The 11,409-nt window shown below is 38.6% G+C and overlaps 2 protein-coding genes across 2 annotated transcripts; both read right to left on the reverse strand.

Annotated features, from left to right (window-relative positions):
- Positions 1–1,426: 1,426 nt before the first annotated feature.
- Positions 1,427–7,094, reverse strand: LOC108696426 (protein FAM135A-like). The gene is made up of 12 exons (XM_041589032.1): positions 6,937–7,094; positions 6,760–6,836; positions 5,981–6,078; positions 5,033–5,115; positions 4,873–4,941; positions 4,678–4,769; positions 4,072–4,169; positions 3,829–3,980; positions 3,410–3,520; positions 2,956–3,069; positions 1,881–2,177; positions 1,427–1,768 (listed from the first exon to the last, which is right to left on the reverse strand). Exons 1-11 carry the CDS (start codon positions 6,998–7,000, stop codon positions 1,972–1,974), a joined length of 1,164 nt encoding a protein of 387 aa, XP_041444966.1. The 5' UTR covers positions 7,001–7,094; the 3' UTR covers positions 1,427–1,768; positions 1,881–1,971.
- A 137-nt stretch (positions 7,095–7,231) lies between these two features.
- Positions 7,232–10,793, reverse strand: LOC108696408 (protein FAM135A-like). The gene is made up of 8 exons (XM_041589033.1): positions 10,490–10,793; positions 10,258–10,378; positions 9,835–9,988; positions 9,165–9,214; positions 8,891–9,025; positions 8,335–8,408; positions 7,844–7,986; positions 7,232–7,747 (listed from the first exon to the last, which is right to left on the reverse strand). Exons 1-8 carry the CDS (start codon positions 10,612–10,614, stop codon positions 7,596–7,598), a joined length of 954 nt encoding a protein of 317 aa, XP_041444967.1. The 5' UTR covers positions 10,615–10,793; the 3' UTR covers positions 7,232–7,595.
- Positions 10,794–11,409: the final 616 nt, after the last annotated feature.

Genomic DNA, 11,409 nt, shown 5'->3' on the forward strand with positions numbered 1-11,409 from the left:
GGGGGCACACATAAAAAGGGAATTTTTTTTTGTCCGTTTACTTTTATTCTGTTCTTTATAAACCCTGCATTGTATGGGTTCATGTAAGGCCGCACTCTGGTAGTGTTCCTCTTGCTCCCCATCTCCCTCTTACTTGCTGACATTGGGTGAATCTCTCCTATTCCTCTTAACGTGATGCAGATAGGGATGTACATGTGCTGTGGGAAGCAGCATGTTGTGATGTTGATGTTACTTTGCCTTGTGAGAGAGTGAGGCAGAGAACTGGGCTGGCCTGGTGCGTTGGTCTGATGCACATTGAAGAGAACCAGTGCTGCATTTTCTGAAGCTGTCAGGTACAGATCTGGGGCAATATTTTTGCTGCTACTGCTAGCCTGGCACAGACTTGAGGGGCAATATTTTTCTGACAGATTTGGGGGCAATATTTTACTGCTGGCACAGATGTGGGGCAATTTTTTGGCTGCTGCTGGGCTGGCACAAACTTGGGAGGCAATATTTTGCTGCTGGCACAGATATGGGGTGATATTTTGGCTGTTGCTAGCCTGGCCCAGACTTGGGGGGCAATATTTTGCTGGCACAGATGTGGGGCAATATTTTGCTGCTGGCACAGATGTGGGGCAATTTATTGGCTGCTGTTGGCCTGGCACAGACTTAGGGGGCAAAATTTTGCTGGCACAGATTTTTTGGCAATATTTCGACTGCTGCTGGCCTGGCACAGACTTGGGTGCAGAAGTGTGGCCTGCTATCTGGCTTCCATTGCTTACACTGTTTTATGAAAGAAGAAAGCAAATGGCACTCACAGCATGTTCAAGCAGGGAAACCCTTGCGTATATTTATTTGCACACGATGCAACGTTTCGGGGAAGGTCCCCTTTGTCAAGCAACGTTGCATCGTGTGCAAATAAATATATGCAAGGGTTTCCCTGCTTGAACATGCTGTGAGTGCCATTTGCTTTCTTCTTTCGTTGTATGAGGAGGGTACCGATCCTTCCAAGCAATTGAGCACCTGGCGGATCTTTAGAAGGCCTGGGTGTGCGAGTTTGCCATACTTTCTTACACTGTTTTATGTCATTTTTTAAATTACCATACTGCTCATATACTTTGCCTTATATATAAATATATATCAGTCTTTTTTCTTACTACAAAAGATATTACTATGCTATGAAGAAGATGCAGGCAGAGTATTAAACCATGAGTACAATTCCAAGCCAGTCCATTGTGTTAAATCCTTGGCATCAGGATACAAAGTATTTTGCAAATAAATAGTTTTACTTTACTTCTTTTTTTATTGACACTTTCTGTTCTTATATGGGCAACTATTTTCATTCTGGCAAACCACAAAAACCTGGATATGACATGTGCATTTTAAATATATAGTCATAGGGGCACATTTACGAGTGAAGGATTCGAAGTAAAAAAACGTCGTTCGATCGTAGGATTTGCGGTAAATCCTTCAAATTCAATATTCAAATTCATAGGATTTTACTTCGAGGGTCGAATTCGAGGGTGTTTTACATAATTTACATAGTAGCTAAAGTTGAAAAAATCCACATCCAGTATTTTTAAAGTCAGTTGCTTAATTATCTAATAACTTCTTTACATATTTATATAAAATAAAAGTTTTATTCATTAATGTGTTGTAAGGTTTCTTTATTAGTAAAAAAACATAAGTGGTAAATGTTCATACAGGATGATTGAAGCCATATCAAGGAGGCCTGAGGTCAGGTCTATAATGTCGGCATTGCACTGTAGATCTGTCTTTGTAGCAAAATCTGTAGGTAAGAATGAGACTATGTCAGTATATTAATCAATTATAACAGAGTTGAATAAAGACTAAATATTAACCTACATGGAACAATCTACACAGTAAGATATAAATCTCACCATTAGTTCATTGTGCAACAAGGTAGAGAAGGTTCTGCAACTTGATGTCTCTGGCATTTCAAGTAGTTTTATGTCCGGCATCACATTTCTTCTATTCAAAATATTTCAGGCCAGCGTTTTGAAAGAAGTTTTCCAGAAATTGCCAAGATGAAATTAATGCGCAGTGGCCGGTAGCTCCAATGAAATAATTGACTGATTTGGGCAGATCGAAACTGACGTCGTATCTCACAAGATTACAGTTCTTGTTGTTTAGAACCGGCTCAAGGACATTTCGGAGCATCTCACTATAAACGGTTCCTGAAAAGGAAACAGCACTACATTGTAAATAAATACACGACAGACTTTCCATTACAGCAACAAAGAATGGATTTATCCAGCAAAGACTCATGCACCTTCTTAAAGGAGAATTCAACCCATAAAAAAAACAAAACCCTACCCTGGGTAGACCCCCTCCCTCCCTCCCTTTTTGGGAGTTTCGGCGCATGCGGAGTTGGAGGAAATTTCTGGTCCCGAACCACTGCGCATGTGCCGAAAGTCATGAAAATTTCTGAAAATTTTTCAGAAACTTTCGGGTTTCTTGGCACATGTGCAGTGGTTCAGGACTGGAAATTTAGTCCAACTGCACATGTGCCAAAATGCCGTCAATACATGAAGATTACCAGAGAAGAACAAGAAGATGGCTGCCATGAACTCCGAGGCCAGAATCTGTAGGGAGGGGTGAGTAAAAAATTAGGGCATTTGCCCGGGGCTGCAGGTAGGCTGGGGGGAGGAGGGAGGGGGGTCTACCCAGGGTAGGGGGGAGGGTTTTTTTTTTAATTACGGGTCGAATTCTCCTTTAATGTACTGGATAAATTTTTAATAAAATGTACAGCTAGGGGTCAACTCTCCTCCAGCCAAGAGGCCTACTTTCCTTAATCTGTTGCATGTTCTGTGACAAACAAACCTGTAAAGAATCACATCAGTGTGCAAGGCATTGTGGGAGCTGTAGTCTTGGCTGGTGGAGAACTGGCTAGTGCTCTAGTGGTACATGTACTCTGTTCAGTAGACGAATTTACTGTATAAGTGAGACTCTTACCTAACTCGCTTCCCTTCACAGCATCTTTGCACATTTCAATACGAGTGGAGTGATAGGGAACAATGTAATCCTGTAACGCGCTCACTAGAATCACATTCTTGAAGTGCTCCAAGCCTGTAATACAATTATATTCACCATGAGATTCCAGAACAATGTTAAGGCATGAATACAGACACATCTCATATGAAATCATGGGCATAATACTTTCAATCAGTTACATTTCAAATCACTATTTGGCAATGTAAGTTACTCAAGAGCAATGGGTCTATGTCAGGTCCATGTTGGCTGTACTTTAAGACCTGCAAATATCTTAAAATACTACCCCACAGGTTATGGTTAAAATAGTTTGCAAAGTTTCTAATAAAACTATCAAATCACAGTAGATTTATTTTGGGGTCTTGTACAATTTAATATACAGATGAAATCCAAACAAAAGACGGCCATATGTCTTTACCTGTTTTCTGGCTAAGTTTGTAGAGGAACCTTTGTCTTGGGTCTTTGTGATCTGTGAAAGCCATCTGTGATATGGAGACAGAGCTATCAAACTGCTGCTGTAACTGCAGGCCTATAACAAAAGATGCACATATTTATTAATTGTATTATATAAAAACATGCTAAAGTTAACTGAAATGTAGGTAAAGGTACTGGGTTATATTATCAGGAAACACACTGCATCTTGACAGTTCCAAAATACAGCCGTGATCTTTCCCAAAAATAATTTTACATTTTTGACTTGTGTTCCATCATAATAATATATAACCTCATACTTGATGTAAATTAAGCATGGTTAAATCCATATGCATATATTACTTGTTGTTTCTGATCTTTGAATTACTTGTCAATAATAAAGCAACGTGGAAAGTAAATCCCTACCAATTTTAAAAAGAAATCTGCTGTGGTACAGAAGGCCCATATGTGGTCCACCGAAGGAGAGGAAAGTGTGCAGGTTTCCAAGGTAGCCTTCAAATTCAGGTCTCCACAGAGCTGAGCGTATTATCAGATTGCCCAAAGAAAAGCCGATAAAGCTGCGGGGAGAGAAAAGTAACATTAGTATAAAAAAATTCATATTATATTATATATAAATATAAGTATAGAGATTTTTGCTAATTACTGTACCTGATCCTGGAAATGATGAGCTTTTTGCTTGTTATGTGCGCTAATATTTCATTTAGGAGACGGCTGGCTAAATAATCAATATCAGCAACGGTGCAGTGCTGTAAAGAAAATACAAGAATAAGAAAGAACACAATAAATATTGCATCAGAATTAAAGCGAGACCGGTACTAATGAAAACATTATAGTTGCCATAATTATTTAACGGCGTATAAAATAGCAAATAATAAAGGGCCTATCTGCTAACAATACGCAACAATAGTCTTCTAAGACTATCCACTTCCCGTCTTGCTGCTGCGACATTTTTCATGCAATTTAATAATATTTTTCTATATATTTTGGGATATCAAAGGCCATAGAAGACATTTCTGTTCAAAGGGATTTGCTTGGATTGCTCTATAATAGGGTCAGTTTCTTACAGATCACTTGTCACAGTTATATATCAAAATGATCTTTATAGGCCCCACTGCAACTGATTTTATATTAATCATCAGTAAACTATCATCATTGTCTATTAGTTCCCATTGAGCTGAGATGGATAGAATGTTTGAACAATTTCATATAGGAATGGAGACGACCCCTCAGAACTAGATGCCCAGATATACATACCATGTTGCACCGAGACATTAGGAAGTCAATTTTCTCATGTGTCACTCCAGACTCTATGTAAGGTCTTATAGGTCGGAGATCACGTTCGGAACCTAGAAGTAGAAATAAAGCCATTTATTTTAACAGGGCAGGGCAATGGTATAACATATCAGAAAATGTCAGAATCCAATCTTAAAATGTTTTTCTTTTACTCACCACCCAAGCCGTGCACACAGACTATTAGATGTGTTCCGTCATCTTCACTACTGGATTTGTCTTTGGAACCTACAATAAAATAAAACAGAATAAGTAAATATTATAAAAGTAACGTCCTATTTCCTTTATAATCGAATGGATAAAACAATGCTTAGCTTACCAGTAGAACTGCTCTGATACACTATTTCCGTGGGTATAAGTTGCTCCAAAATGAGTTTCTTTTCGCTGGTTTCATCAAATAATCTACACAATAAAAACACATAATGCTGGGTCAAGTAAAACTGTCCATTGAAACACAAAATAACAGCAGCAATATTAGCATTTATTTTCGCTCACTGGGGGTGTTGTTGCTTTTCTACTCTATGAGCTAATATAATATAATGATGATATATTTCTATGTATAAAATATACATCCACATTAGACACAGTGGGTAACGTAGGCCCTGCCCAATAAGACTGTTGGGTCTCACATTGCTTGATGTCTATTTCTTAACTGTAGCTCACTTTTAACCCAGTAAAGAAGACATTGTAATATCTTCATAACTGCACAAAGTGATGCCTTTTCATAGTTTGCTGGAAGACCCGTATATATACAGATTTTACAGTATCAGATTTAATGAGATCATTAATTTAATCAGAGAACATTAACTTTACATAAAAATAAAATACTACTGTTCCAGCCCCAGTAATCAATAGTCTCCCTTTCCAACAGGCGACCAGAACGTCACATGCTGATTGGTTATTTAAAGTTCCTGGTCCTGGTGGAAAATGTACAACTTCTATTTATATGTAATATTGTGCATTGTAAGTGCCCTGACTGCTGTCTCCCTCTCTTTGTAGATAGATGATAGATAGATAGATAGATAGATAGATAGATAGATAGATAGATAGATAGATAGATAGATAGATAGATAGATGATAGATAGATAGATAGATAGATAGATGATAGATGATAGATAGATATATGACTGATAGATAGATAGATAGATAGATAGATAGATAGATAGATAGATAGATAGATAGATGAGATAGATAGATAGATAGATAGATAGATAGATAGATAGATAGATAGATAGAATTTCTGTATGTACAATATCACAGCCTTTACCTCATCCTGGATATTATCAGACTGTTAGATTCTATAAGTCTTGCAATTTGGCTCAATAGACGATTAGCCAAAGAATCATATTCAGCCAGCGTTTCATGCTACAAGTAAAACAAACAAATATTATAAGTCACTTGAAATTAATAGCAGCATTGCCTTGAAACCTAAGAATCAGAACAACAACAGAGACTTAATGCCTTGGGCATTCTAACGACTATATTTATGGAGCCCCTTTCCTCTAGCAAACTATAAGGGCTGAATTTAATAAAACAATTTAAACTCTCTTTACAGGACTCTGACACAACAAAGCAGCAGCCAGCTCCTCTCAGATTAGATTTCCTATAATCATATGGCTTCCACAATATTGGTTCAACAGTCAGAACCAGCTGTGCAGGAAATAGCAAGGGGCAAGCGGATAATATATGCCATAATCATTTCTCCCTCTTATTGATCTTGTTACAAGTAGAGATGCACCAAATCCACTTTTTTGGATTCAGCCGAACCCCTGAATCCTTCACAAAAGATTCGGCCGAATACCGAACTGAATCATAATTTGCATTAGGGGTGGGAAGGGGAAAACATTTTACCTTGTTTTGTGACAAAAAGTCACACAATTTCCCTCCCCGCCCCTAATTTGCATTTGCAAATTAGGATTCAGATTCGGTTCAGCCTGGCAGAAGGATTCAGCCAAATCCGAATCCTGCTGAAAAAGGCCGAATCCTGGCTGAACCCTGAACCGAATCCCGGATTCCCTAGTTCCAAGTGTCGGCTACATACTGTACCTTGTTTCCTTGATGTCCGATGACAGCAGTTCTTCCACCGAGACATCCATATACAAAGGTAATTATTCCATGTTGATCTAGGGTAAAAATAATTCCATGGTTAATGTTCAAGTTAAGGTAAAATATATGTTATATTCATATTTCCCACAGGAGAACATATAGTAAAAAGGGAATTACAATGATTGGGTCTCATCCTGATATTCACGGATATTCCTTCATTTGAGTCGTTGTCTAGCATCATGTTCAGAGTAAGCTCCTTGGAAGGCTTGTTGGAAAAGAACTGACATATCCATTCCCTCAGTTCTTTTTTAACGTCAAATAACCTAAAAAATAAATTAAAAAAAGATATATTTTTAGGCTAATACCAATATCTGTAGAACTAACTGATACCACTGGGGGAAATTCAAAATTCTAGGTGAAAACACAAAAACCTGCTTTAACAATAGCGTATTGACTAAGCTAAATATAGTCTTAATGACAAATCTAATTCTCTAGTTGCTTTAGCACAGCATGAGAAGTCTGTGTATCTCGGATTAAGAGTCTTGGGCTCCCCATATAAATCATTTGTAGAAAACAAATTTCCCCAGCCTGGCTTCATGATGAAAAAAAACTTGGGGGATGTTACATTCTTATAAACAGTAACAAAAATCCAGCTGTTCCAGTACAAGGCACGTTACCTTATGTAGCTGAACTCAGGTGACTATAATGCAAGATAAAAAGTGATCCTGGGATTTATACTTATTTAGGATTGTTATGGCCCTTTATATATTTTACTATTTGAATTTTTTTTACATTACATTTTGTGCATTATATTTATATTTGATAGATATCAGAACTTACCCATTCCTCAAAGGTGATGGTATGTCAAAAAAGGAGGCACTTAGATCAGGATATCCATCTATTGCTCTGACAGTACGGATTAATGTCAGTTTCTTGCGCGTATCTTCTGTACAAGCAACAGGGGTCGATTTATCGTCTTCTGAACAACCTATAAAATCAAAATGTTTAACGTTAGCAGGAAAATGCCTTCCTATACACACTCATATATAGAGCAGCAGCAGCTATGGATTCTTTCCATACGTACCTATTGCGTCAGGCTCTAAGTACCGGTCTTCAAAGATCACGGGGGCAGATTTCGATACCATGTCCGCTTCCCGGCACTCGAGAGAACGACTGACTTTTGGAGCTTTTTTGACTTCTTTATAAATCTCTTCATGACTTTGGGCGCTGAAATGAGAAACGGGTTCAAATATTTAGAAATAAATCACATCCAGAGATCAGTTAAATAAAAACTGAGGGATATAATAAAAAAAGCTGGAGTATCTAACAGCATCCTACCCTGTGATTTTAAACACCTGATAATCAGACCAATAATATCTGCTGTTTGGTTGCTAAGGATACTAGACTTGTAGTTAATATAATTTATTACATTAGCATGACCACAGCATGACATTTTCATAAAAAAAGCATCTCTAACAGGTAAAACTGTAAAGGACCATAAATGTCCATAATATTCTCAGATAACAACTGACTCTCGTTAAGCATAAAAATTTGAAGAAAAACCATTGTACTCACATCTTCTCATCATATAAAATAGCTTCATGTCGGGGATGGTCAGTAGAAAAGAACAATTTCTTGAACTTTTCTTCCTATAAAACAATAAAATAGACACAGTTCATAAGCACAACCTTGAGAGATAACGGCAGTGTAAAACAATAAATGCAGCAGCACTGAAGATTAAGCACTAAGCTGTAAGGGCAGAGACACACGCTCCGATTTGGGGAGATTTAGTAGCCTCTTCTTCAGGCGATCAATCTCCCCGAACTGCCTCCCGCTGGCTAGAATCTAAATCGCCGGCAGGATCAGAGCGTTTCGTTTTCCAAAGTCGCCCGAAGTTTCCTCGTGAGGCAAACTTCGGGCAACTACAGAAAACTAAGTGCACCAGTTGCCAGTCAGTCAGTGATTTACATTCTAGTTGGCGGGAGGCAGTTCAGGGAGATTAGTCGCCCAGAAGAAGGGGAGATTTGTCGCTGGGCGACTAATCTCCCCGAATCTGAGTGTGTGTCTTTGTCCTAAGAGACAGAAGAGGAAAGCTGCATCTGCCCTAAATCCAATTCAGTCGGCTTCTTACCTTTATTTGCTTCTTTTCTTGTTTACTCTCCAAGGAGGATCGAAGAAATATTCCCCACAGATTGAGAAGTTGAGCTGACAGCTCTATTAGGGTGCCGTTTATTGCTTCTGCCAGATCATTGGCGTCTTCTATTTCCTATGGTTAAAATATTAAATAATCAACAATTTGTGTAAACAATGAGAATACAGTATGTAAATACCCCAATAGTATAAGAAAACTAGTTTGAGGCTGTAGGTTAGTATCATATTACAGAATAAGCGGTGAGCAAACTTACTGTCACTTTGTCGGATAACTCACTGAGCCGGGCTTTCATATCAAGTTTTTCTGAGGAGGAAACAAAGACATGCAAATGAGCAGTGAAACAACGGCATTATATTACAATTCACAATAATGTGTTTTTTATATCTAAGAATAGAAACTGTTCATATTCCCTTGTATGTTATTTTGCTGCTGTGATGTAAACAATGGAAAGGAATGAGTGCCCCTAGGATATAGCAATAGTGTGGCAGAAGAATCGAAGAAGACAACATGCTGTGAGTTCTTGGGAGTTGTCCAGGTGACCTATGTCATTCTCCAAGAGGAATTTAGAAAGCAAAGGGTTAATGTAATAAAACTTGGGCACCAGGTCTACTAAGCCATAGTAACCAACAAAATGGTGAGTGACCTGAGATGAGTAGCGGGTGTTTTACCATTTGCCACTGCCCTAATATTGACTCTATGAAGATACTATCAAGGCCAGTGTGTAAATTAACGGTCACTTTGGGATACCTAAATGTGCACTTTCACGCCCAAGAGGAGAGAATGTGTTTATTGACTCATCAATATCTATTGTCCATTTGTAATGTTGGGTGGTCAGAGAAAGATCAATGTTTAAATGAACTAAAGTTGAAGAAAACCTAAAGAACAGGCCAAATAGGAGGCACAAAGTAGAGCCAATCACATACCAAGCTCCAGCTTGCAGGAGGAAGGCAGCGTTTCTGATACGGAGGTGCAATAACTGTACAGTCCATCATAGGAAAGCAGCAAGCAGGATCGTAGCGTTGAAAGGAATCGGTAGGCATGCTGCAAGTATTTCTCTTCTATCACAAAGCCTTTACCCTAAAATAGAGAAACAGAGGCATAAGCAAGAAATAAACAAAGAGGACACCACACAGTACAAGATGGTGCCCTGCTACCCCACAGCTCTACTCTTTTGCTAGTTAAATACATAGATGCAATGGTGAGACTTGCTGGGGTTCAGGAGGAGGGAGGGGGCTGTTAGAGGGACCTGGGTTGTCTGAAAGCTTTTATTCTCATTTAAAATTCCACTCACATAACTGTTTTTACCCTCTGGAAGGTTCGAGTACAAATTCATGTTTGTTACTTACGTCTGCTGTCAATTTCTTTTTGAAGTTTTTGCCAAAAATGACACTTTCTAACGTCGGTATTTTAGCCTTTGTCCACCAGTTGGGAAGAATTCTTTGGAATACTGAGCTTTTCTCGGGAAATCTATAAAAATAACAAATAGAGATGTATGAATTATCTTGGAATTTATATTTCTTAATGGAATAATTTAAAAAGTTATCATCTGTATCTGACAATAACAATCCGTGTACTTACCTCTTCAGTGGGGGTTGTAATAGAACCAACAGGCCATGAACTATGATCGATAGCTTTGAAAATGTCTGAAACATTATATTCATGTGGCCATGAGTCCCTCGATGCAGGTTAAAGTGCAGTGTCATGTCCTCGCTGCAGATTGGTGCCAAACTCTTACATTTGTTTAATCTGTTCAGAAAAAAACAGAAGATCGATGTATTAAACACAAATCAGATTTCACTAACCCATCAGTCTTGTTCGCTTTATTGTATTAGAATGAATGAGATGCTAATTTATGGAACAGTGTTGCCACTTAGGGCAGAGACAGACGAGAAGATTCGGGGAGATTTAGTCGGCCGGCAACAAATTGCCTCTTCTTTGGATGACTAATCACCCTAAACTGCCTCCCCGCTGGCTAGAACATAAATCGCCGGTGGAATGGCACTCAGATCGATTCGTTTTCCGAAGTCGCCCGAAGTTGCCTCAAGAGGAAACTTCGGAAACTAATCCCTCTGAGTGCCATCCCGCCGTCAATTTGGATTATAGCCAGCAGGGAGGCAGTTTGGGGAGATTAGACGCACGAAGAAGGAGTGATTTGTCACCGGGCGACTAATCTCCCCAAATATTCTTATCGTCTCTGCTCTTAACCAATTTCATTGGGGGGGTTCCAAATTATGGAAAGATAGGTTATCTGGAAAACTCCGGGTCCTGAGCTTTCTGGATAACAGGTACCCTATATATTTCCCCAAAATACCTAAACCACTAAGCTACAGTATGTTTTCACTTACTGACATTTACAACATTTAGTTAAATTAGGACAATTTGAGGGAAAAAATAAAGACTAATTGAAAAGTTGCGTAGAATTAGCCTTAACTTAAAGGTGAACCACCCTTTAACTGCTCATGTAGAAAATCAATTCCTATATGTAAGTCTAACTGGCC

This window comes from Xenopus laevis, chromosome 1L (genome assembly GCF_017654675.1).
Source record: "Xenopus laevis strain J_2021 chromosome 1L, Xenopus_laevis_v10.1, whole genome shotgun sequence".
In the NCBI taxonomy this organism is placed as follows: Eukaryota; Metazoa; Chordata; class Amphibia; order Anura; family Pipidae; genus Xenopus; species Xenopus laevis.

Excerpts from the sequence above, each read along its gene's own strand:
- LOC108696426 (XM_041589032.1), bottom strand. The coding sequence starts at position 7,000 with ATGATGCTAGACAACGACTCAAATGAAGGAATATCCGTGAATATCAGG. Across the intron at positions 4,770-4,872 it reads CTGTGTGCACGGCTTGGGTG|GTTCCGAACGTGATCTCCGA; the intron begins GTGAGTAAAAGA and ends TTCTACTTCTAG. Across the intron at positions 4,170-4,677 it reads TAATGTCTCGGTGCAACATG|CACTGCACCGTTGCTGATAT; the intron begins GTATGTATATCT and ends TTTTCTTTACAG.
- LOC108696408 (XM_041589033.1), bottom strand. The coding sequence starts at position 10,614 with ATGACACTGCACTTTAACCTGCATCGAGGGACTCATGGCCACATGAAT. Across the intron at positions 9,989-10,257 it reads AAAAGAAATTGACAGCAGAC|GGTAAAGGCTTTGTGATAGA; the intron begins GTAAGTAACAAA and ends TCTCTATTTTAG. Across the intron at positions 7,987-8,334 it reads ATTTTATATGATGAGAAGAT|CGCCCAAAGTCATGAAGAGA; the intron begins GTGAGTACAATG and ends TTCTCATTTCAG.